The 22,301-nt window shown below is 39.0% G+C and overlaps 2 protein-coding genes across 3 annotated transcripts in view; one reads left to right on the top strand and one right to left on the bottom strand.

The window, feature by feature from the left end:
* Positions 1 to 11,828, bottom strand: part of IFT88 (intraflagellar transport 88) — a 42,791-nt gene extending 30,963 nt beyond the window's left edge. The window contains exons 1-14 of one of the 2 annotated variants that reach the window (XM_059493693.1): positions 11,503 to 11,828; positions 10,904 to 10,997; positions 9,866 to 9,928; positions 9,684 to 9,740; positions 8,807 to 8,860; positions 8,383 to 8,446; positions 8,237 to 8,306; positions 7,314 to 7,404; positions 6,128 to 6,232; positions 4,959 to 5,061; positions 4,196 to 4,310; positions 3,866 to 4,097; positions 2,229 to 2,299; positions 1,461 to 1,547 (exon numbers count right to left, since the gene is read on the bottom strand). In XM_059493693.1, coding sequence (XP_059349676.1) covers positions 1,461 to 1,547; positions 2,229 to 2,299; positions 3,866 to 4,097; positions 4,196 to 4,310; positions 4,959 to 5,061; positions 6,128 to 6,232; positions 7,314 to 7,404; positions 8,237 to 8,306; positions 8,383 to 8,446; positions 8,807 to 8,860; positions 9,684 to 9,740; positions 9,866 to 9,928; positions 10,904 to 10,993 — 1,202 coding nt within the window. In that variant the 5' untranslated portion in view covers positions 10,994 to 10,997; positions 11,503 to 11,828. Of the gene's footprint in view, positions 1 to 1,460; positions 1,548 to 2,228; positions 2,300 to 3,865; positions 4,098 to 4,195; positions 4,311 to 4,958; positions 5,062 to 6,127; positions 6,233 to 7,313; positions 7,405 to 8,236; positions 8,307 to 8,382; positions 8,447 to 8,806; positions 8,861 to 9,683; positions 9,741 to 9,865; positions 9,929 to 10,903; positions 11,044 to 11,502 lie in introns of those variants that run through there. The other variant, XM_059493692.1, reaches the window with a different exon arrangement.
* Positions 11,829 to 17,049: 5,221 nt separating this feature from the next.
* CRYL1 (crystallin lambda 1) overlaps positions 17,050 to 22,301 on the top strand; it is a 51,346-nt gene continuing 46,094 nt past the window's right edge. The window contains exons 1-2 of the mRNA XM_059466183.1: positions 17,050 to 17,343; positions 20,026 to 20,133. Of these exons, the coding sequence (XP_059322166.1) occupies positions 17,312 to 17,343; positions 20,026 to 20,133 (140 nt within the window). The 5' untranslated portion in view covers positions 17,050 to 17,311. The remainder of the gene's footprint in view (positions 17,344 to 20,025; positions 20,134 to 22,301) is intronic.

Here is a 22,301-nt window from a genome sequence, read left to right as displayed (position 1 = left end):
TTTATTTCTCTAAATAAAATGAATTTGATTGAAAGTACAATTAATACTCAGAAGACCCATAATAAAATTTATAATCAGAAAAACTAAGCTCAAGCTGCCAGTTAAACTTCTTCTTTGGGCTTGAATACCTCAGTTTAAAACAACAAAGAGTAAATCTGTCCTGATACACAAAAAACTATCCCACAAATCTCAGCAAAAGCTGTTCAATTAGCCAGAACACATCTGAGAATGTGTTACTCCATGACAAGTATTTTGTGGATAGCACTAAGAAAACTGAGTATCTGACAACCTTTTCTGGTTTTTCTGAAAAAAATACAAGACACAGAGCAAACAAATCTGACTTGCTAATGCTAACAAATTAGAAAGCAATAACCTATTTTTTCACAAGACATATTATTTGAATCCTGATAATTCAGAACGGCAGAAGTAGGAAATTATAAGATTATAATTATTATTAAACCATCAAACACCACCTTGTGGACTCAAGCAGACAATACATGTCTGTGTGAGAGATTGTTTCCTGTTAGTATAAATAGCTTTCCTAGTGAATTATAATTATAGGACCTGCAAAATTTGAGAATAATTCTAACGGGCCATAATACCCAGGTAAAGGACAGTCTTCTTTTGCCATCAAACATTATTCATTACCCAAATACTAATAATATATGTTTATAATATTGTGCCTGCAATACAAAACATTCATTTGCATACATATTCTTTTCCAATGCTATTAAAAAAATATCAAAGTAAGCCCTTATAATACAAAACTAAAAATAAATTTCGGAAAACTTAAGCTATTAATTTTTATACTGTCATAGGAAGTTGTCTAATTGAATTTGTTTTAAAGAAAAGAGTATTCTGCTGTAGAAAATATCACAGAAAGCAAAAGCTAAGCTGTACATTGAAAAATAAAGTCCAAATGATGAACTGTGTCAGCAGCCTATCACTGTGTACACTTACGTAAGTGTTTTAAGAAATGGTAGATTTAGTTTATATTCATAAACATTAAGTTCATAAATGAAATTCAAACAAATCTTTCTTAAAATTTAGATTCCAGTATTTTATATAACAACTCTATGAAGCAATCAAAATTCTTAAGCACTCCAAGTCTTCATTATGCCATCCCCAACCTTAAAGGCTAGCAATCACTGCCTTCCTTATAGCATTTGTCTGCTGAGACTTTTAAAAGCTTTTCAATTTTGAATTGGAACTTTTTGTGTGAGTTCAGAACACCACAAAATGTATAATTAAGAGATGACATTTGATGATAAATTACTTTTTAAGACAGAACAGACTCTAATGCTTTGTTGTGTTAGGAGGCAAACTGAAAATAGCCTGGTTGCTGTTTGAGATGCACAGAGAACTGTGTTTCTCAGGCTGCTTCCACCTCTGAACTGGTTTCATAACCAGTACAAGAGTTAACACAGCTTAGACAAAAAGAAGCCCCACTTGACTCTTACCAGTCATAGCCTACTGCAAAAGATGTCTCGATTGCCGGTGCAATGAGTTTAGCAGCTGTCATGATGTATTCCTCTGCCAAGGATTTCCTAAAGGAAAAAAACCACAAAAACACAACACAAAATATGAAATAAATTCTTCACTGTCAGGGTGGTGACACACTGGAACAGGCTGCCCAGAGAAGCTGTGGATGTCCCATTTCTGGAAGTGTTCAAGGTCAGGTTGGATGGGGCTCTGAGCAACCTCATCTTGTGGAAAGTGTCCCTGCCCATGGCAGGGGGCTGGAACCAGATCATCTCTGAAGCCCCTCCCAACCCAAACCATTCTATATCTGCATACAATTCTGTCACCATTTCAAAAACAAGTATATAAAAAAACCCGAATCACAATGTGTTCTGGCTTCCTCCTGCACTCAGTACAAATCTCAGAAGTCAATGTAACCAGTTCCCTGTTACCACTATTCCCTTGCATTATGATTAAGCTCTTAGTTTTTTCTGTTTTCCTTTCACTGCACACTAGTTGTATTTTTTTTAAATCTCAAACACTGCAAGTTTTAAGCAGTGTACCCTGTAACATTTGGGGTAGATACTCTGCTTTAGGGCAGTAGACTGAACTGAGTGATCCAACTGTTTTTTCTGAGCATGTTCTTTCCTAAGAACTGGGAGAACACTTTTGTAACAAGAGCTGTGGACAGGTGACAAGACAGATAATCCTCCTTGGAGCTAAAATTCATGGCACCAAAGTCAAGAAAGAACAGAGTCCACCATTACCTCTCACGTTCTATTTGACTTAAACTGTCATTTTTAATGGCTTCAATCAGTAGATTTGTATGTAGATCATCCTGGAAGGGGACAAAACAAATGCAAATTATACCAGCATACAAACATTTTACTTATTTTATAGACAATATGACTGCAAACACAAATTGATGTAAAATAAATAGTCTATAATGTCACTTACTTTCTACATTTGCAAAAGCTAGCTTCAGTTCAAAGTAGTTTTCTAACTGTATACTCTGAAATTTGGCATTACAACTACTTCAATACTGTTGTTCTGCTTATGTGTGTTGTCACAGCTCACATTAAGGTTGTTAACAGATGTAGCTCATGTCATGTGTATGAGACCAGAAAGGCTGCAGATCACACTGACAATATTCTCACACTTAAAAATAAGCATTTGCTGAACTGCTGTGGTATTCAGCAGATGAGGACTTGTGCTACCTCCTTGTTACAATAACTTGTAAGATCATCTTATGGTTTCTATCACACATCTGTTAGCTCTAAAAGAAATTATGCATGTTATGTTAAGAAATATGTATGTTAAGAAATTATGTATGTTAGGTATCCACCCCTTCCTTGTTTATTTGGGACAGATAATAGATATATGCAAAATAAAGACCAGAAGGAAACTGTGATCTTTTCTCTGACCTCTTTATTTAAAAAATAGAGAACGTGTAATGTCTGTTAAAACCATAGCTTGCCTACCCTTAGAAATAAATTCTGCAGTCTCAAGGCTTTCTTTCAATGAACGATCTTACATTGTCCTAAATTAATTCAAAGGCTAAATGATCCTTACTCTTATATAATTTCTAATATAAGAAATTATATAAAATGTATTAAAATATATACATATATATCAATAAATACATCTGTATGCTTTGTATGTTAAATCTTATTTCCTTATGCTATGACAATAGGAAACAACAGCTACTCTTAAGCTGCAGACAGTTTGAAGATTAGTTATTTATTTGATATTTAGGACTGAAAGATTTGCAACACTGAAGAAAAGACTGCTAGAAGATAAAAGCTTTGACATTTCAATAGAGGAATTTTTCTAAGAGTGACCCTAAACCTATTAACTATTAACCTATTTTTTCCTCTCTTCAGCATCATGGAAAGTCAAAGGAAGTCCAGTTTCCAGCAAAGTCTAATAAAATAAAATAAACATCTGTAAATGTCACTATAGTTTTCTTCTGTAAAATAACACTACAATATTACAAGTTTTATTAACACTCACTTGAGGAAAACTTGCATTAACCCACTTATTATTTAGCTCCTTTATTTTACCTTATAAATATTTTATTAAAATTTTACATAAATGAAGATGGTAAAGCAGTTAGTGAGCTATGTAAGCCCAAATGAATTTCAACAAAATCATTACGAAGACAATCTTGTGGTGTGGGTTTTATGTTCATCATCTCTTTTGAGGAAATATAGATTAAAATATTCTCTCATCATTTTACACATGTGAGCACTACTGCCACACTAAATCATGGTGGTAAAAAAGTTATTTCAAATACTTAAATACACATCAATTTCCATATTCAGTACAGTCCAAGCATTCCATATGTCTCCTTCTTTCTCCTAATTTACTATAAAAAGACACAGTATAATTTTTTCAAACTTACATTTAAAGAAATGTATTTGTCTTCATAATCTACTTCCAAGGGAACTTCGATGAGGTTTTTGAAGGCTTTCTTCATTTGCTCACCATTTCCAATAGCAAAGTAACATAGGATCAGGTTGAAGCCTGCCTTCAGATTTGGGGATATGTTCATTATTTCTTCAAATGAAGAAATGGCATCAACGTATTGGCCAGTTTTAATAAATGCAACTCCAATATTTTCCATTATTTTTATCCTAAGTAAGAAATCAGGTTTAGGTTATATTTTTAACTACTAAATCATACTGTATTCAAAACTTGTACTTCATAAGCATGCCTCCTAGAAGAAACTCACCTCATCTGTTTGTGGGAACTAGTAATCTGGTCTAGAGCCATCCGGTAGAATTTGATAGCTTTGGAATAGTTCCGTTGTTTCAAGTAAATATTTCCCATATTTACCTTCAGTATACCTATCAAAAGGAGTCAATGAGTTACAACATTTTAAAATTGTTTCAAAGTGACAGAGTAGAACACCACCTTAATAAATTTGTCTTCATTATAGGATAGCAATGTCCCTTTAAAGCTGCACTGCACAGAACTGCCTTCTTTGAGTTTAACTCAAGAGAAAATGAGAGAGAAGATGAAGTAGTGATGAAACGTAGAATAGAACTATGTAAGATATATTCTGGTTTTGAATTGAGGGATGAAGTGGAGATTATTTAATAGTGCACTCCAGGAAGAAACTGCAAATAAGCATCTCTGAAAAAACGACTGTAGGAGTCTCAGAGATATGCAAAATACTAAAAGAAGCTTTCAGAAGGGAAAGGCCAAGTCAAAAGAGAAAAAAACAGTAATAGAGAAGGCCATATAGCATGTGTGACATGAGAAAATGATGTATTTGTCTTTATGTTTAGCTTAGTCTGTTGAAAGAAAAGACTTCATGAGTCAGTATAATTTAATGTGGTTTTGCTCTCAAAGTCAGAGATTATGAATATCTGTCATCCACTCTGAGTGGCAGACATGAGGACTGAGCTCTCTGAGTATCAGCACCATGCAGATGCAATCCTCACTCTGAATTCCTGACTGCCAGTTTTAATTCACTTTGGGATACAACCTACCTCCATTGCTGAACATCTTATTCTTCACTATAACTTGGTAAGTAGTCAGAGCTTCAGCATACATTTCATTAGCCACATACTGACTGGCCAGATTGAGGAGAACCTATAAAAAATTGGATTTACAGATTTCAAGTTAATTTTACCTTGCAACTACTGTCTTTACCATTTGTAAACTTCCCATCTTTAATATGGGAAGTTTAATATGTTCCTCTATATCAATTTGCAAGAACAAAGGAAACAAATTTAAAAGCTACTTATTACAGAGAATTCTTTTATTTTTGTACATAAATTACTAGCATTCAAAGTTATGCCACATGGGCCTTACACCTAAGTAAACACAGTATTATAATGCAAGGCTATTAATAAAATTCACACAAGATAATTCTCAGAAGCTGTGTGTAATTTATGACTCCCAACATCTGGAAAATGGTCCTAATGCCCATGGTCACTCAGTTTAGAAGGGGAGAATTTTTCCAAACAGCTGTTTCACAACAGACGTTCTGTTGGTGTCAGGTAAAATAGCTCTGCATTTTTTCCACAGCTTTACTCTGACCTTCATTGTAAAATAAATTACCAGGTCTGCCTAATTCAATATATTAATTGTTAATAATTGTCTCTACAGCACTACTTGGAGTATGAATTTAAATATCTTCCAAGCATTTTTATGAATGTTGCATGTTTTATTTTTAGAAAAAAGAGTTTATTATTTGAACACCAGAGTGTAAATCTAGATACCTGCCCTAAGATTCAGAAATGAAACACATTCTATTTAATGTAACATATCCTCGGTCACTTTCCGGTTCAATTTAAAGGCAGCATCTTATCTCTCCTGTTTTGTTTTCTCCTCTTGGCATATTAGACTCTCTAGGCTATTTATTTCTGAAATACAGGGTCTGCATCTGCTGTATTTTGATATGCAGGTTTTACACGTGACTAAATAAATGAAATACATATTCATGGGAATTCTTCTCCATTTAACGTAGACTCCATGGTTTCTCTGACATTTGAGATTGCATGGGAATGGACTCGATGACATGAATGGATCCCCTCTGTACACTGCCAGGAGCATTACAACACAGACACACATACACTTCAAGAAACACTGACATTTACCTTCAGGTGTTTTTTTTTAGCAACATTTCAGTCACTGAAGGTTTCTAAGCACTTACTGTGTAAGTGAGGTCTAAGTTGATACTTTCTGGAGGAGCGATTTGTTCACGTTGTCTCAACAATTCCCTTTCCTGTCTTCCAGCTTCTTTTGCTTTCTCCAGAGCCTTAGACAAAATACTAGAATTTAACAGTGCCTTGAATCTTACAGACTCAGGGTGATGAAAATACATTCAAAACAAGTATGAAGAGAATACACTCATGTCTATTTTCTTTGGCTTACAGACTGCACCAAATGCCTGAAGAAAGCACTATAACTCACTGAAAAGCTTTAATTAGCACTAAGCAGACATACAGTTATCTAACTCTGCTTAGCTGTGTAATTATGGACCCAATTATAATTCTCTGCAGATTGGTGTCAATATCCTTTGTACAAGGAACACTTTGGGCGTAGCAAGGACTGCCATTAGCAGTCCTGTGTGCCTCCACAAGGGTACAATGATTAAGAAAGTAATGGCTACTACTCAAGGTGGCTATCTGGAAGCCAGTGGTGGAAGAAGTACTTCAAGATACAGTTTAATTCCTAGTCCTTATGATAGGAGGAAAATCAAACTTGGCTATTTTACAGATAATGAGTTCACAACTTTGATGACTTTTGCAGGAAAATGGATATTCTGCTGGACTTATCAGAAACAAACATCCTATGGGACGCTTGGAGCCATCTGAAACAATTTACATAAGAAACATATGATGTTGACATCAAGAGCATACATTCTTGAGCATACATGCAAGAGGCTCAGGAAAAACTAACAAAATAGATTGGTTAATTAGCCACTACTCAGCGGCACAACAATGCTCTAGTATCCCCTATAAAAGAACAAATACATTCAAACTGTCCATTGGAAATGTTCCTTATCCATGGCAAACTTTGATCATTCAAAGGAACCATCAAATGCTAGATAACCTGGGCCAGAACTGTGCCAGTACAACTAATCCATCAGACCCATCTGAAGAGGTCAATGGACACAGGCAGAAGGGAATTTTTGCAACACTGAAATCTTAACAAATATATATGCCAGAAATAGAGCTCCTACTTTTTTTTCCCACAAAGTATCACTAGACTAGAAGAGTATAATAAATTTAGAACTAAAATAATTTTAATAATTTTAAACATTTGACCACAAGTAATTTTGAAACATCTATCTATACAAATCACAGCAGAAATTAAGTGAAAGTCAGAAAAACTACCAATTTCAAGTCTCCACAGCTATTGGCAACACAGCTTTCTTCAACCAGTTCATTAACTTTTTTTTCCAACTGCCTCATCCTCTCCTCCAAACTAAAATAAAAATAACAATAAAAGGATTAACACTAAAGTAATGCAACTGCAAACATTAAGCTTTTACACTATTATGTTCTCAATAAAACAACACAATGACATATATGTCACAGCTAACTGGTTTTCTCATCAAAGAAAGTATTGTGTGAAACTATGCCTAGAGAAGATATCCAAAGGTATCACATTCACACCTTAATTTGAGAACAGAGACCTAAGAAAACATAAATCCACTTACAAGAACAGTACAGACAGGCAAATTTCAAAATCAAATTTGTTCAGGAAAAGTAACTAGAAAACAACAGATGAGCTTTTATATCATACACTAATGAAATGAAATATCACATTAGAAGCAATTAACTGAACCTTTATTTGCATACATAATTCTAAAGTACTGCTTGTTATCTGCAAATGCAGATTATAACAAAAAGCTGTGGCTCTTCTAGACTTTTTCCACTGCTAAATACCCAAACTTTTCAATAGGATTCCCTATTCCTGTATAGCTGTTTGGGGAACAGAATTTTGGTATTGGAAAACTCAAGGATTTTCTGAGTGAAGTCCCCAACATTGGCACCAGCCTGCAAGTTTCAGCTCATTTGTGTGGCAACAGCTACACCCAAACTTCTGAGCGAGTCAGAACCAGAAATCACTGAAATCAGATGCTCCTGAAAGGCAGCCAAACACATGCACAAATGTTTGTGGCATTATTCCACCAAGTTCAGAGTTTGGCCCCTCAAGGCTTTTGTAACTGCCTGGATGTTTTTAAACTCTATGCATGGCTGTTTTTTTGTTGCTGTTAATGCTTTGAAAGAATGTAATGCAGAACCAAACAAACCTGTCTGAAGTTTTCTTTTCCAAAGGTGAAGCAGGACCTCTTGCTTGGCCAAGAGGATCAAATGAAGAACCTGAAAAATTGACAGAGTACTGAAAACTGTAAAGTAACATCTCCCTGTGGCAGCTGGTGATCTCTACAAACCATACCTCTCACAGCTGCTTTAGTGTAACCTGCAGCTTGCACTGCTGTCATTGGTCGAGAAATCCCATCCTCAAATAAAGAAGATATATTAAACTGAGTAAAAATTATGTTGTAGACAATACAGACATAATTGCATATTTTATACATAATTTTAATATATTCCATATATATTACTTTAATGACAAATTGTTCATTGCATGTCAGTATGTGTTAGAAACTACTACACTATTATTGCTCCCAAATCTGTGCTCAAATAAAACACACATCACTACCCTCATGCTTTCTGACAGTACTATGTTCAAAAAAGAACAAATTAGAAGTGTAGTAATATGTATTAATTCAATTAACTTCTAAATGCCAGTATCTAACACTTACCAGAAAAATTCATTGTTCCAAATGAATAGAAAATGTAAATATTGGAAGCTTTACCTGTATAGTTCCTGTCATGGGTCTTCCCACAGATGAAGTTAAAGTTGCCTTTGACTACAAAAATAAGTAAGTTGTTTGAAATTGTCGTTCACAAAGGATAAGAGGCCTACATATTGTCTTCTCAACACTAAATTTTAAAATTGAGCTAACTCTCACATAAGTTTATAGCAAAGTTCCCATTTATGTTACTCATATGCAATATACTGCCAGTTCCTGGCAGACAAATATGTTGAATGCTTCAGTTAGCACAAATTCACAACAAAGGTTTTTTATGTATTTGGATACTTCCATCAGCTCTTTTAAAAAGAAGTACATAGAAAATTATCTGAGGCAGCATACTTTCCATTATTAAATGATTGAAATTGCTGCCTTGAAATTGAACAAGTAATTTAGACAAAATACTTCAGTAAAGTTCTATGTAGAGCTGATATAATCTGTCACTGTATTAATCTCTTAAGTTACACTTTCATGCAGATTTATTTTATCAATACATCTAAGAATACAACCAATTTTTTCTGATGGAACTAGAGATGTTTCAGAGCCCATATTCTTCAAGACTTGATTTCACCTTAACTTCCAAAAAACTTTCCCAAGCCCAAATAACAACCTATTCAGTTCCCCCTGCAAGTGAACCTACTTAATACTCTGGACTTATACAGCACAGAAGATATGCAGCATGGTTCAGGAGAAAACAAAAACAACCAGTAACCATGCCTTGACCAAGTGCAAAATTGTAAACTAAAACCAATTAACAGATGCAGTTCATTGGAATAAAATTCTTAATTTAGAAGGTCTCATTTTGTGCATGAAATTAAATGGTATATTTATATTTTGTAAATGACATTTTCATTAAGGATACAACAGAACAAAAACCTGCCCCAAATCCAGTAGCTAGAGGTCTTGGACTTGATGTAGCAGGAATTTTGGCTGTCACCTGGGTGGGAAAAAAAAAGAACCAAACGAAAAAAAACCCACCAATTAAAACCTGTATGTGTCAATTATTAGTGTTTCTACATAGTAAGATCTACATTAATGCTCAGTGTTTTAAAAGGTACTTACAGGGGGTCTTCTTCCATGACTTGTTCTTGCTGCCTGTTGAAGAGCTACATCATTTTCTAAATCCTAGAAAAGATAAAAACATTAACCCGTTTTAAAACCACATCACCCAGCTCATAATTCCACAACCTTCAGACTACTGAAAGCAGATTGGTAAAAAATCAAAAATTCTTCACAAAATACTTGAAGATAACTGAACAACAGGGTTTACTGACAATAAATTACAGTTATTTGTTGATCTTATTTGTTATTTAGATTAGGAAGTGTAAAAACTCATTATTTTCTAAAAACACAGAGGAAAGAGAGCTAAAGCCATAAAATATAACATGAATTTCTTTTCCCATCCAAATGTTCTTATCAAATACTTACACTCTCTCTGAATTTTGACATTAACAACTGCAATGCAAGACATTAAAACATCTCGTGTCCCTCAGGTCCTGCAGCAACTCCCATTAACTGGGAACTGGGATTTCACACAAGATGCCAAGTCTTGCTAGTGGGTTTGGACCAAATGACATCACTGGAGTGTCCCAACTGCACCAAACCAGCAGTTACCCAAAAGTGCTCTGCAGGGCTACTTTAAGACATCCCAGATGCTCTACCCAGTTGCACAGAGACCTGTAGGATTCCAGTTTTTACTGCAAGCCCCTCCAGCAGCAGAACAGTAGGAAACCAATGACTTACTGACCACTCAGGAGCCTCTTTTGTCAGAAAACTTGCTGCTGCACACAGCCTGGGAAACACCAGGCTGAATGTGCCTACAAATAATTATGATTTTATACATCAAAAATGCTTTACATTTACATTACAGCATCTTAGATCTGTTGAGATCTGCCCAAGTGCTTATTTGGAATAGAAAGCTACCAAAGAATTAACTATTCAAGAAGATCCTGAAACCTTCAGACATTTCTTGCTAAATAAAGTAAATTTCACTTCAAAGAAGCTGTAAACTTGTATATTATTGTACCCATAAATTCTTATCTTAAAATTCTAAGTTAAAATCCTATGTATGGGAAAGGTGGGAAACAGCAAATATTTTACCTCTGTGTCAAACATGGGGTTATAATCATTGTAGCCAGAATAGAGATCATCTTCATTATTCTCAGGAGCTGGATGCACATTTTGCATCATTTTTCTGTGAAACATGTAACATGCCAATTGTTATCTTGGTGGTTTATATAAATATTTTAAAATGCAAAATATAAACAGCAGCAGTTTCATTAGTCATAAAAACTAGGACTTACCTATAAACAATATGAAATGGCACCCTTTCATGGATTTATATTTTTGTTTATACTTACATCAGTTATGAAAATTGTTTTAAAGGTATTTATCATTAAAACCAAATTATAATAATAAGTAATTGAATTACTACTTCTAGAATAGTATCTTTGCACTGGCAGCTAACTCATGTTTGAGACAACTCATAAAGTTTGTCTTTATAGGCCAAATCATAGTAGTTATTCTAATGAAAAGTATTTAATCTTGCTTTGAAGCTTCCCTTCCGCATTCTAGTATCAACATAGCTACAGCTATGAAGCCATTTCAATTAAAACGGGTTTTAAAAGCTAGCATTAAGGAAGCCCGGGTTCCTAAGTCTTTCTCCACCAATATTTCCCTGTCTAACACGGTGCCTTCACCTGGTGGCTTTTCACTCACGGAGGGCACACACTGAGGCGTCTCACTTTGCCTGGCTACCTGTTCTCACAAAAACGTGAAGGCAACGTTTGCTTTCATCGATAACATGAAATACGTGCCCTTCAGCAAGCAAGCCTCAGCCAGGTCGCAGCGCACGGTTCCTCGGCAGCGGGAGGATGAAGAGGATGTTCCCCGCCGTGCGCGGTGTCCCGCGGCCGAGCCGCTCCCGGCGCGGGTTCCTCCAGCGGGGGCCCGGCAATGAGCCCCGGAGCGGGGGCGGCTCAGGGCACGGGCGGGACTCGCCCTCGGCTCACCCGCGGCCCGCTCGGCGCTCAGGGCCGGGCGGCGTTGCCCGGGACACGGCGGCGCTCCCCGCATGCACCGCGGCCGGGCGGGGCGAGCCGCGGGCGGGGCCGGGCGCTGCCGGAGCCGGGGGCCCGGGCGGGAGGTGCCGCCGTGAGGGGCGGGCTGGGGGCTCGGCCTCGGCGCTCGGGGAAACGGAGAGCGGCCCCTCCTGCCAAGTAAACGTCACATTTTCTTCCGGTGAGCTGAGAAATGCGTTCTTAAAATTAAAAGGCTCAATTAAAAAAAATAAAAAAGGAAGTTGTTAAAACTTCCTGTATGCCATAGCCTCTGAAACTAAATTTGAAAAAATAATTGTCTTATAAAAAGATGATTCTCCCTGCCATCTTTACTACTTTCTCTTGGTATTTTGAAACCCTGATAAGTGTCAGTTGATTTGCCCACGGCAAATCATTATACTCTGGAGAAAGTGTCCTATGCCTAAGTGGAAAACAGAATAGAGAAGGGATCTCTGAACATGCCTACAGTATTTTTGAGAGAGAAAACATTTTATGAAACCAATTGTAACCCCTACTGCCTTATGCCAATAGCATAAGAAAGCTCAAAAGACAATATGCAACACCCTTTTTATGGTCAGGGATTGTGCACATTATGCAATGTCAGAGTCTTCTGCTGCTCACCTTTCAGCCTCAAAGTCCTTTCTGAAGAGATAAGTGCAGAGGACAAGTGAAAGGTCTTTCTACTCTGGCTTCCAACCAGAGAAATAAAGATAACATAAAGAATTATTAAGACATTATCACTTCCTGCATTAACCTGTTCACATTCCATGCATGAACCACTTTCACACAGAAACTTGAGACTTGCGACCTTTGGACATGAGAGTCTTTATACCTGAATTTTCTGGAGTACAAGTAGTTTGTAGAATGACAGACTTAGGGTGGGAAAAGTTTTCAGCTGCATTACTTCCCACAAATCATAAACTTAAGCATAAGAAAAATATGTACATTTATAGCCCCTCTTTTTCAGCTTGTGACTCCTCATATACATTGAACCTGTGATTTTTAGATTTTTCTCATTGTCCCCAACTGCATTAATATGTACCTGAGCAATAGGTAGATTGGGTAGTAATAGACCTAGCTCTGCTATCCAGCTTGTCCATGTTGGGGACCTGGGCATACTGGTGCCCAGCACTGTTCTCAAACCAGATTTCTAGGGCAGTGAAAAGAAGGCACTGTGTCAAGGAGGCAGTGCATCTGATTTGTAAATGAGGTGGTGCCAAGGCAGCCCTGGAATCTGACCATGTTCCTACTGTCAGACTTCCTTACCCTCCAAAATTGGGTGTATACATTCAGACTTAAGGGGCCCCTGGCCTGGATGGACTCTGACCATACTGGGAACATGCCCTGGCCCAGGTTCTGAGACCTTGCATTCCAGCTGCTACTTTAGACATACTCACAAGATTATGAGAGTCTCAATAACTTTGTTCATGTTTTGAAAAGCTCTGTCAATCGACAGGGTTTAGTTTTGGTTTTTTGGGTTTTTTGGGGTTTTTTTGGGTTTTTGTTGTTGTTGTTGTTTTGTTTTGTTTTGTTTTTTGTTTGTTTGTGGGTTTTTTTGTTGTTGTTTTTTGTTTTTTGTTTTCTTTTTTTTCTGGTGCTGTGAAGTATAAATACATCTTAATACATGAAGATTTCACACAAACCCCCAAAATCTCAGGAGCCTTTGTGGCAACACAGGGCCTTACTCATGGGTTGTGATCATAAGACTTCATCTAACAAGACTTCATCTAACAACTCATCTACAGTAAGAAAGCCTGTACATGGTGTAAGATGATGTAATTGTCTTTATTGGCTAAATCCAGAGGGCAACCTAGAAAGTGAAAAAAAAAAGGACAAACCTAAAAGAGTAAATTTAGTAACTATTCTAGTCCAAATAGCATTGTATGCTTTGAATTCCTGATAATTTTAAGGTCGATTAAACCACGACTATCACTAAATTCCTCGGATCACTCCTCTGACTGCATCAAATTACACACTTGTGCAGCTGAACCAAACTGCTGATCTGATGAGGTTTTCCTTCAGTCACTATTGAAGATATCAAGCACCCGATCCAAAAAATTCAGTGCAAATTTAGTACAGATTAAAGAAACCATGAAGCTATATTCTGAAACAGGAATTTCTTTGCCTTTCACTACATGGTGAATCTGTCTTTTTTTCAGTAGTAACTTTGCAAATAAGGACTCAGACAAACTATTCCAGGACCTACTAATTTGGGTTCAGGGGTTACTGGCCACAGTCTGCCTGTTATAATTGCTGTTGGTATGTACCTTTTGTAATCGCTGTTAGTGTGTACCTTACCCTTGCTCTGCCAGTTGAGCTGTTCATCTGATCACACACTGATTGCTGTTTCTCTGATTTGAAAATGTAATTCTCCCACTGTAATCTTTAAAAAAGTAATTTTCTAGTACTGAATTCTGGACTGACCAGGTTTTGGGATTACCTGCTGTCATGCAGAAACCATTCAACCAGCTCGACTGTCAGAAACAGTGAAGCTGCATTTAACTGCTCCTCACGGAACTAAAGCATCTGGTCAGCATACAGTTTGAAAACAAAGGGAATGGAAGAACCTCATTATGAATGATACATATGTTACAAGTAATGTATATGAAACTGTAGAATGTGTGAATTGGAAGGGATCCACAATAATCATCAAAGTGCAGCTCCTGGCCCTACACAGGACACCCCAAGGATCATACCATGTGCCCTTCTTTGTTGTACCACATGTTGTAGTTTGGGTTTGAAATGCATTTGCAACAGGAAAATAATTTTCTTAACAGGTATTTTTACTACTGAACCATATAATTCTATATAGTTTTGCTGAATTGTGCTTTAGTAGTATCTACTTTACTGCTGTTTACTTTCTTATTCCTTCAGATTGCTTCTTTAGGAATCAGAATTTTGACAATATTGATAGTATTTGCATCAGACCATCTGCACTTTGAAAGACCACTCAAATTAACAGCACAAACTGCTAACAATAATTAAAATTATAGTTTTAATTGTAACATAATTTCAATACAACCACTAGTTATAACACCGTATGCAAACCATTAGTTAGAACTCTACAGAAGAGCAATAAAGTGACAAATTAAAGCTATCTTTTTAAGGCATTATACTTCACGAACCATTAGGAAAGTAGTAGCAACAGATCATAGTCCATTACCAAATAAATGTACTTGCTGGTTGCTCTAGTGAACAAGTGATATATTAAACAGATCTAATACTTAACAAATGTGAACTATGCCTCTGTTATTATTCCACACTAAAAGCTTAGGCTAGCACTCTCTGTATTTTAAAAGCATACCATTCCTTTATTTTCTCCAAAGGGAATTCAAGTCTCCTTCATATCACACGTCGCCAAGGCTCAGAGTTAGTGAGAGTTATTTCCTCTTGCTTATTACACGACCCTTTTATACCATCCTGCTTCTCCCCTGCGGCCAGTAGCTTCACCCCTCTGTGGCCAGTAGCAGATTTCAGCTCTGCCCGTGGGGCAGCAGAGGAGCATACTCCATAGGAAAAGACTAAAACCATAGAGGGATCAACTGTGCAGCTCCCAGCACAAGTAAAATCTGCCTGTACACCTATTTGGCTTTGAAGAAAGAATACATACGCTGGTGAGTGCATGCCTGGTGCCAGTACAAGCCCTACGTTTCATTCCTAATGGAGCCCAAGTCCTTTCACCATAATATTGGTTGGTTATGGTCTTTGATGTTTCTGGGCTTACAGCACCTTCTGTCCTTTCCATGTGAATTGCAGAAGAGGGAGGAGAATCACGGTCCCTAACTTGTGGTGGCTGCAAGAACTGGGCCTAAAACTCTTCTGCTATTACACAAAAATTAAACTTGTACTGTGGTCATACCCTAGTTTTGATTAAGTAATGCAGAGCTATGGGGCTTTGTCATTAATATATGGATCATAATAATAATAACAATAATAACAACAATAACAATAATATAGTTCGCATTTCATTGCCACAGACTTGTTTTGTTCACCCCCAGAACTAAAAGGCCCTGGAATCATTTTAATCACAGCTGTGATTAGCTCTAAAACCCTTGCAGTCACACTCAGAACTTTTAATTCTCTAAATCCACTTGTAGATCTGCAATGGCTTTTGTCTCTTAGTCCATTGCTGATGACAAGTCTCAGGAGATCAAATAAATACACGTCTCAGGAGGTCAAAGAGTATTGAAATAACTGATAAGTACTTCTAAATGGAAGTGATGGTAAAGTTGTTCTGAAGACCATTTTTTCTCAAGCCCAGGTGACATTACTTTTATGTTCTAGGAACTACCATTTTTTCTTTGAGGTAAAATCCTGAGTTCACAAAGAAAGTATGCATTGTTTGCTTCAGTTATGCTCTGTCTACAGAAAGGTCTTTGTGTTTAGAGCATGTGCCAAGTCATACCATTTTGAATGAGTCTTCAAAGGAACAAAATTGGTACAAGCTAAAACCTTAAAATGCTTTTCTACGGCAGCCTACACAAGCCCTGAGCAGCAGAACTGGCCCAGCAAGCTACACTCTTCTGTCCCACTGCCTTAAATCTTCCCATGGCCCAATTTACTGCCAGTTGGTTTCACTAACACTTCCCAGCTATTGGCATATCTCAGGTTACATGGATGGTGTTAAGGTCAGGAAGCCAAGGAGATAAATAGTTTGGTTTTCCACCTGCTACCCGTTGAGCAGTCTTCATGAAGCCTTTAGGAATATATCGTTTTGACTTCTCCATCTCATTGTTGGATGTGATTGGAATTAGCAAAGTGCCAGTGAGCGGGCAGATGTACCAAATTATTATGTTAGCCTTATTTATTTTTCTTGGAAAGTAGAAGTTTGTTCAGAAAAAGCTGAACAAACTTTCAAATGATAGCCAAAGGTTCACTGAACTTCATCAGTAACTATCAAACCTTTATTCTGGGTTCGAATGTATTGTTTTTCCACTGTTAATTTTTTTGAGAAAGACAAAAAAACTTAAAAGTATTTCCTGGATGTATTATACTTTAATATAATTTTTTATATTAATCAAACATTTAAAATGTCACGTTTTCTCTTCGTGCCCGGGGAGCGGGGGGCAGGACCTGGGGGCTGCGGCCGGGGGAGACGCCCCCGACCCGCCCCCGGCCTCGGCCCCGGCCCCGGCCCCGGCCCCGGCCCAGGGCAGGCTCGGCCCCGTCCCGGGCCCCGTCCCGGTCCCCGCCCCGTTCCCGCCCCGGCCCCGGTCAGGCTCGGCCCCGGCTCCGGCCCCGGCCCAGGGCAGGCTCGGCCCTGTCCCGGTCCCCGCCCCGTTCCCGCCCCGGCCCCGGTCAGGCTCGGCCCCGGGGCGGGGGCGGCCGCGGAGCCAATGGGCGGCCGTGACATGGCGGGAGCCGCGGGCGGGGCGGGCCCGCTCGGGGCAGAGGTGTCTCATCCCGCTGCCCATCCCGCTTCTCCCTCCCGGTGGCGGCGGTCGCAGGCATGGAGCCCTCGCAGGTTACCATTATCGGCAGGTAAAGCTCTCGTCCCCCGCAGGCGGGGACAGCGCCGCCGGGAGGAGGTTCCGGCGCGGCGCCTGTAGGACGGATGCCCGCGGCGTGCGAAGGGGCTCGGGCGCCTCTCCCGGCTCGGTCCGGCCTGCGGGCAGGGGGTTCGGGGACTCAGTGCTGGGTACGGCCCTGCCGCAGCTGTCCCCAGTGCTGCGGCTGCCGGATGTGACAGCAGGGCAGGCGGTGGGTTCTCCCCAGCCGCGGGGGCGAGCTGCTGCTGGATCTCGGGACGTGGTGGGATGCACCTGCTTGCCTCTACTTAGAGTGCCTTTGTTTAAGCCCCTGACAGCTCTGTGCTACTGTAAAAAAACAACATACAAACATCTTTACCGAAGTGAGTCGCCCTTTACGTCTGAAGGACTGCTGTCCCTTTTCATTGCAATGCCTTTTGTGTGTCTAAGTGCAAGAGGAGCGGAGAAATCCAAGCACAGCTTAACGTCCTGTTAGTCAGCTATGTCAGGAAACTCCTAAGTTGGTCTTAAACACTCCTGAAGCAATATTGACTTGCCACAAAAGTCAGCAGTATTTCTGGCTTGTATGGGAAGGCATTGTTTCATCCTCTCATTGAGCTGAACCTAAAGTTCTTTACTTGAACAAGAGTCAGGAGGGGAGAGATAATAGGTGCAGGATAGTAACAATCCCCTGTGCACCACTGTACCTTGGTGCTACAAGTGTGGGCTGGAGCCAGCTTTATCAGCAAGACCACTCGAAGCCTCAGGATGGGAGTTTGGGTGCTGCTGTGTGACACTGACCAAACTGGCTCCTGCTGCTGGTACTCAGGGAAATTTTGTTCACTGTAGGTGTACCTGAACAGGTAGGTCAGGAGAATTGGGCTCTTGCCTGCTGTGGCTCCTGTGGCACTACTGCAGGTTTTGGTAGCACCTGTGGAAGTTGTGTGAGCAGATTTGGTTATTAATATTTTACCTATCACTGAGCCCAAGATGACAGCGCCTAAAGTGTCAGAAAGCACTGTCTTGGGGTGAAATATGACAGCATCAGGTTGTGATGATGCTGTCATGCACAATGCAGTAACGGTGCAGGCCTGATACCTACCATTGACTTACTTTGTGTGCTCTGCGGTTCAAAACAAAAAACCCACAATCTTAGAAACCTGTATTAAGGATTTTTTTTTGTATTTTAAGGAAATTTAATTTAAAAGTGCAATTTAGAAAGGTTCTGCTACTTTGTAAAGATGCTGGTAGCTCAGATGTGCTTATGTCAGGTTGAAGTGATTCACATGCTTTTATTTTATAAATATTCATTAGCCAGGAGGCTGCAGTAGCTAACAAACCTTGACTATGCCTATTCTGTAAGTTTGTTCTGTTGCTTGCCTCAGAATTGATGAACTCTGGGCTTACTGCAAAGAAGTTGTTTATTTTTACCTTTAAATGGTAGGTTTTGAGAGAGACCTCACTGTCTGCTTAACAGCAGTAAATGCAAAACTTCACTTTTTTTGTCCAAGTTATTTCCACTGATTCCTGCTATTTTTTGAAACTTCCTGTTTTAATCCTTTTTAAAAAGATATAGTTAAACCAAAGGCTGAGCATGTTTCCTGTTTTTTCTTCCTTGTTTTCTCATCTGCCCTATTACTTCTGACTTTTGCTCCCCTTTTAATGTTTTATTGATGCCCTAATGGCCTTGAATTTTTCAGTTGCCAGACATCACTAAAGTTTAATGCTGCAAATACAGTGATCTTGGAAGTGAGAGGAAATGCATGTAATTATCAAAACCCCCACAGTAACAATCATGGATCTTGAGTTCTGATCTTGTCTCTGTTATGGATTTTTTTTTTTCCAAATTTTTTGTGATTTCAGGTTACTTAAGCTTGTGACACTGTGCCTTGGTGCTTCCATTTGAAAAGACTGCCTGCTACACATCTAATGAAGTTAGAACCTGCATCTCTTTAAGAGAGACAATAAAATTGTCAGTTACTACAGATTTCCTCCATGTGTTGCTCAGTAATATGATTCACCAAAAGATGTAGGCAGACTGTTCCTATATGTATCCAGCGTGATAAAGTGCTTAATCTAAAAATAAAGGTAGTTCTAGAAGTGGCTAGGTGGAAAAATGGTATCAAAAGTATGCTCAGTTAAGATTTCTTTTGTTTTCCCTTTTCATGTGCTTGGGATACTTTCTGAATTGCTGAGGACCTGTGACTTCAGTAGCTGGGCCTTGGGTTTTCTGATCACCTCTGAAGCAGGGTCCTGCACTCTGGGATCAGTGGACTGCTGCCTGTCTTCAGTCTAGGAGCCGAACAGATCTTTTAATTAATTTATTTATTTAAAATCTCTTAAAAATAAATGCATTAACCAAGTCCAGATTGAGATTGTGGCTGACAAAACTGTTGGTGATTGAGTCCACTATCCCACAGTAGTGGTTCCTCCTATTTGAATTCTGCTCTCCTTTTTTCTGTTCTGTTTTGGGGTTTTTCTTCCCTGTTATTTTCATTCCAGCTTTCAGAGAACCTGTTATACATAGCCAGCAAAGTATTTCTGTGTTAGAGGGATTATTTCTCATCAGTATGTAACTGATCTTTTTATCAAATAGCAGAGTCCAAGCTCTGGTTTGGTTTTTGCAATGCTTTCAAGATCTCTTTCCCCCTATTAAATGCTGGTTTATTAATTGGCTGATATATTTTTTTTTCAGTGGACTCATTGGTCGCAGCTGGGCCATGGTGTTTGCTGCTGGAGGCTTCAGAGTGAAACTTTATGATATTGCACATGAGCAGCTAACAACTGCACTGGAAAATATTCGGTGGGTAACCTGACTTGAAATAACTGGAGTTGGAATAAAACTGTGGGATTTTTGTAATTATGAGTGAAAAGCCATGTCTTGTTATTTCAGGGAGGGAGCATAGATTTTAGGCTTTGAAGAAAGCTTTAACTTAGAAGCACAGGTTAAGATCAGAAGATCTGTACTTCCAAGTGTAACTGACATTTCTGAAGAGAAATTTAATTTTTAAGTTATTCAAGATCTTACATTTAAATTCAATTTTTTAAAATAATGCTTACCACCATTAGGTTATTTATAGACTAGGTTTAAAATATATGAATGTAAGAGTTTTTCCACAGAAAGGCAACAAAGTTTTTCCACAGAAAGGCAACACTTTTTCAAAGTGGAGGTAGGTTAAGTTGGATTGTTGAGAAGCCCTGCTACAATTATTAGCATTTTATACCTAGTTTTTAAACTCTTAAACTGGTGTTTTTGAGTCCTAGAAGAACAGGTTGCTAGTGTCATTGGTCAGATATAGTTGAAGCAGGAAGCATCTTTAGAAGGAGTGCCAGTGTGAGGGTGTGAACCTGATGTCACTCCCACCTGTTGAGTCCAGGGGACCTCCAGCCCTCTTCTGTTGCCCATGGCACTGTGGCTAAAGCCTTGTGCTTTTGGTACTGCTAGAGCTACAAGTTCAAGTCTTGCCTGTCTGGCTCCTCCCCCAACCTTCAATGCCAACAAGTTAATTATCTATTCTGTCACTCTTAACTGGATTTCTTCCAAGTATTTCTCTAACCTTCCCTTGAACTGATATAAATCCTTCTGTGGCCTCCTTACCAAAGGACTTTGTGTTCTGCAGATTTACTGCTCATTGTGTGAAGAGCTGTTCCCTTGTGTTTGTTTTGAACCTGGCTCCTAAATTACTTTAATTGACCCCTAATTCTTGTGTTAGAAGGAAGATGTCTGCTTGGTCTGTGCTTGTCTGCACCCTATTCTTGCTGGGCCTGAAAATACAGCTTTTATCTGCCTGTGAGTGAGGGTGAAAGTACATTGATAAAGTGGTTCTGTGCACAACCTTATGTTGCTGTATTGGCATTTAATGCTGGACTTCAGATGACTTCACAATTAGCACCAACCTAAATGCATCAGCTCTTCCTTCATGATGCCTTGGACTGCATGATGTCAGCTTGTGTGTCGGCTCTATGGGGTGTAAGGTGCACCTGAAAAAAAGTTGTGGTGTGCTGCATCCTAATTGCTTTCTGTAACAAGCCTTAAAGCAAACAGGAGTGACTTCAGGAACTTGTAGATCAGTTCAGTTGTTAGAGTTCAGAAGTTAAACTGTATGTGATGTCTATTGAAATCTGCTAAAAAAGGCTTGATAAGAGAAGAGTGGGAAAATCTATCCCCTCTTTTTTTTTCTTTCCAGGTAGATGTTAGACCAAACATCTCTGTTGCATCACGTAGATGACACAAACTTTTGGGTTTTTTCAGAGTTGCTGTCATAGTTGTAGCCACAATGAGACTGGATTATTAGGTGGCAGCTTTGTGGTGTTCATTACTAAAGCCCCATATTTTTTCTTATAGCAGCATGAGGATGTTAGCCTTCCAAGGTTTTCAGCTTGGAAACATGAGGCATAGATTGTCATGTGTAATAGGATAGAGTGCTATTTAAGTGGGTCTGTACTGTTGTGTGCCTGTGTGTGTTCTCCTGCAGGAGTTCACAGAATCACCAAATGGATAGTGTTGGAAGGGAGTACTGAAGGTCATCTAGTCCTACCTCCCTGCTCAAGCATGGTTTTCTAAAGTTCCTTGTATCCAGACAGCTTTTGAATGGCTCCAGGAAAGAGACCCTACAATCTTTCAGAGCAAGCTGTTCCAGTGTTTAGTTAACCTAACAGTAAAGAAGCTCTTCCTCTTGTTCAGGTGTAACTTGCTGTATTCCAATTTCTGCCTGTTGTCTCTTGTCCTATTGTTTGGCACCACTGAGAAGAGCCTGAATCCATTTCTTGACATCCTCCTTTAAGATGCTTATAGACATTGTTGGGGTCCCCTGTGTTGTCTCTTCTCAAGGCTGAACAGGCCCAACTCCATCAGCCTTTCCTTGTGGGAGAGATGCTCTGGCACCATAATCATCCTCATAACCCTCTGCCGGACCACCTCCTGGAGCTCTGTGTCTTTCTTGTACTGGGGAGCCCAGAACTGGATGCAGC

The sequence above is a fragment of the Ammospiza nelsoni genome, chromosome 2, assembly GCF_027579445.1.
Source record: "Ammospiza nelsoni isolate bAmmNel1 chromosome 2, bAmmNel1.pri, whole genome shotgun sequence".
NCBI lineage: Eukaryota > Metazoa > Chordata > Aves > Passeriformes > Passerellidae > Ammospiza > Ammospiza nelsoni.
Note: the sequence above shows the minus strand (reverse complement) of the source record. Positions and strands in the feature narration are given on the sequence as shown.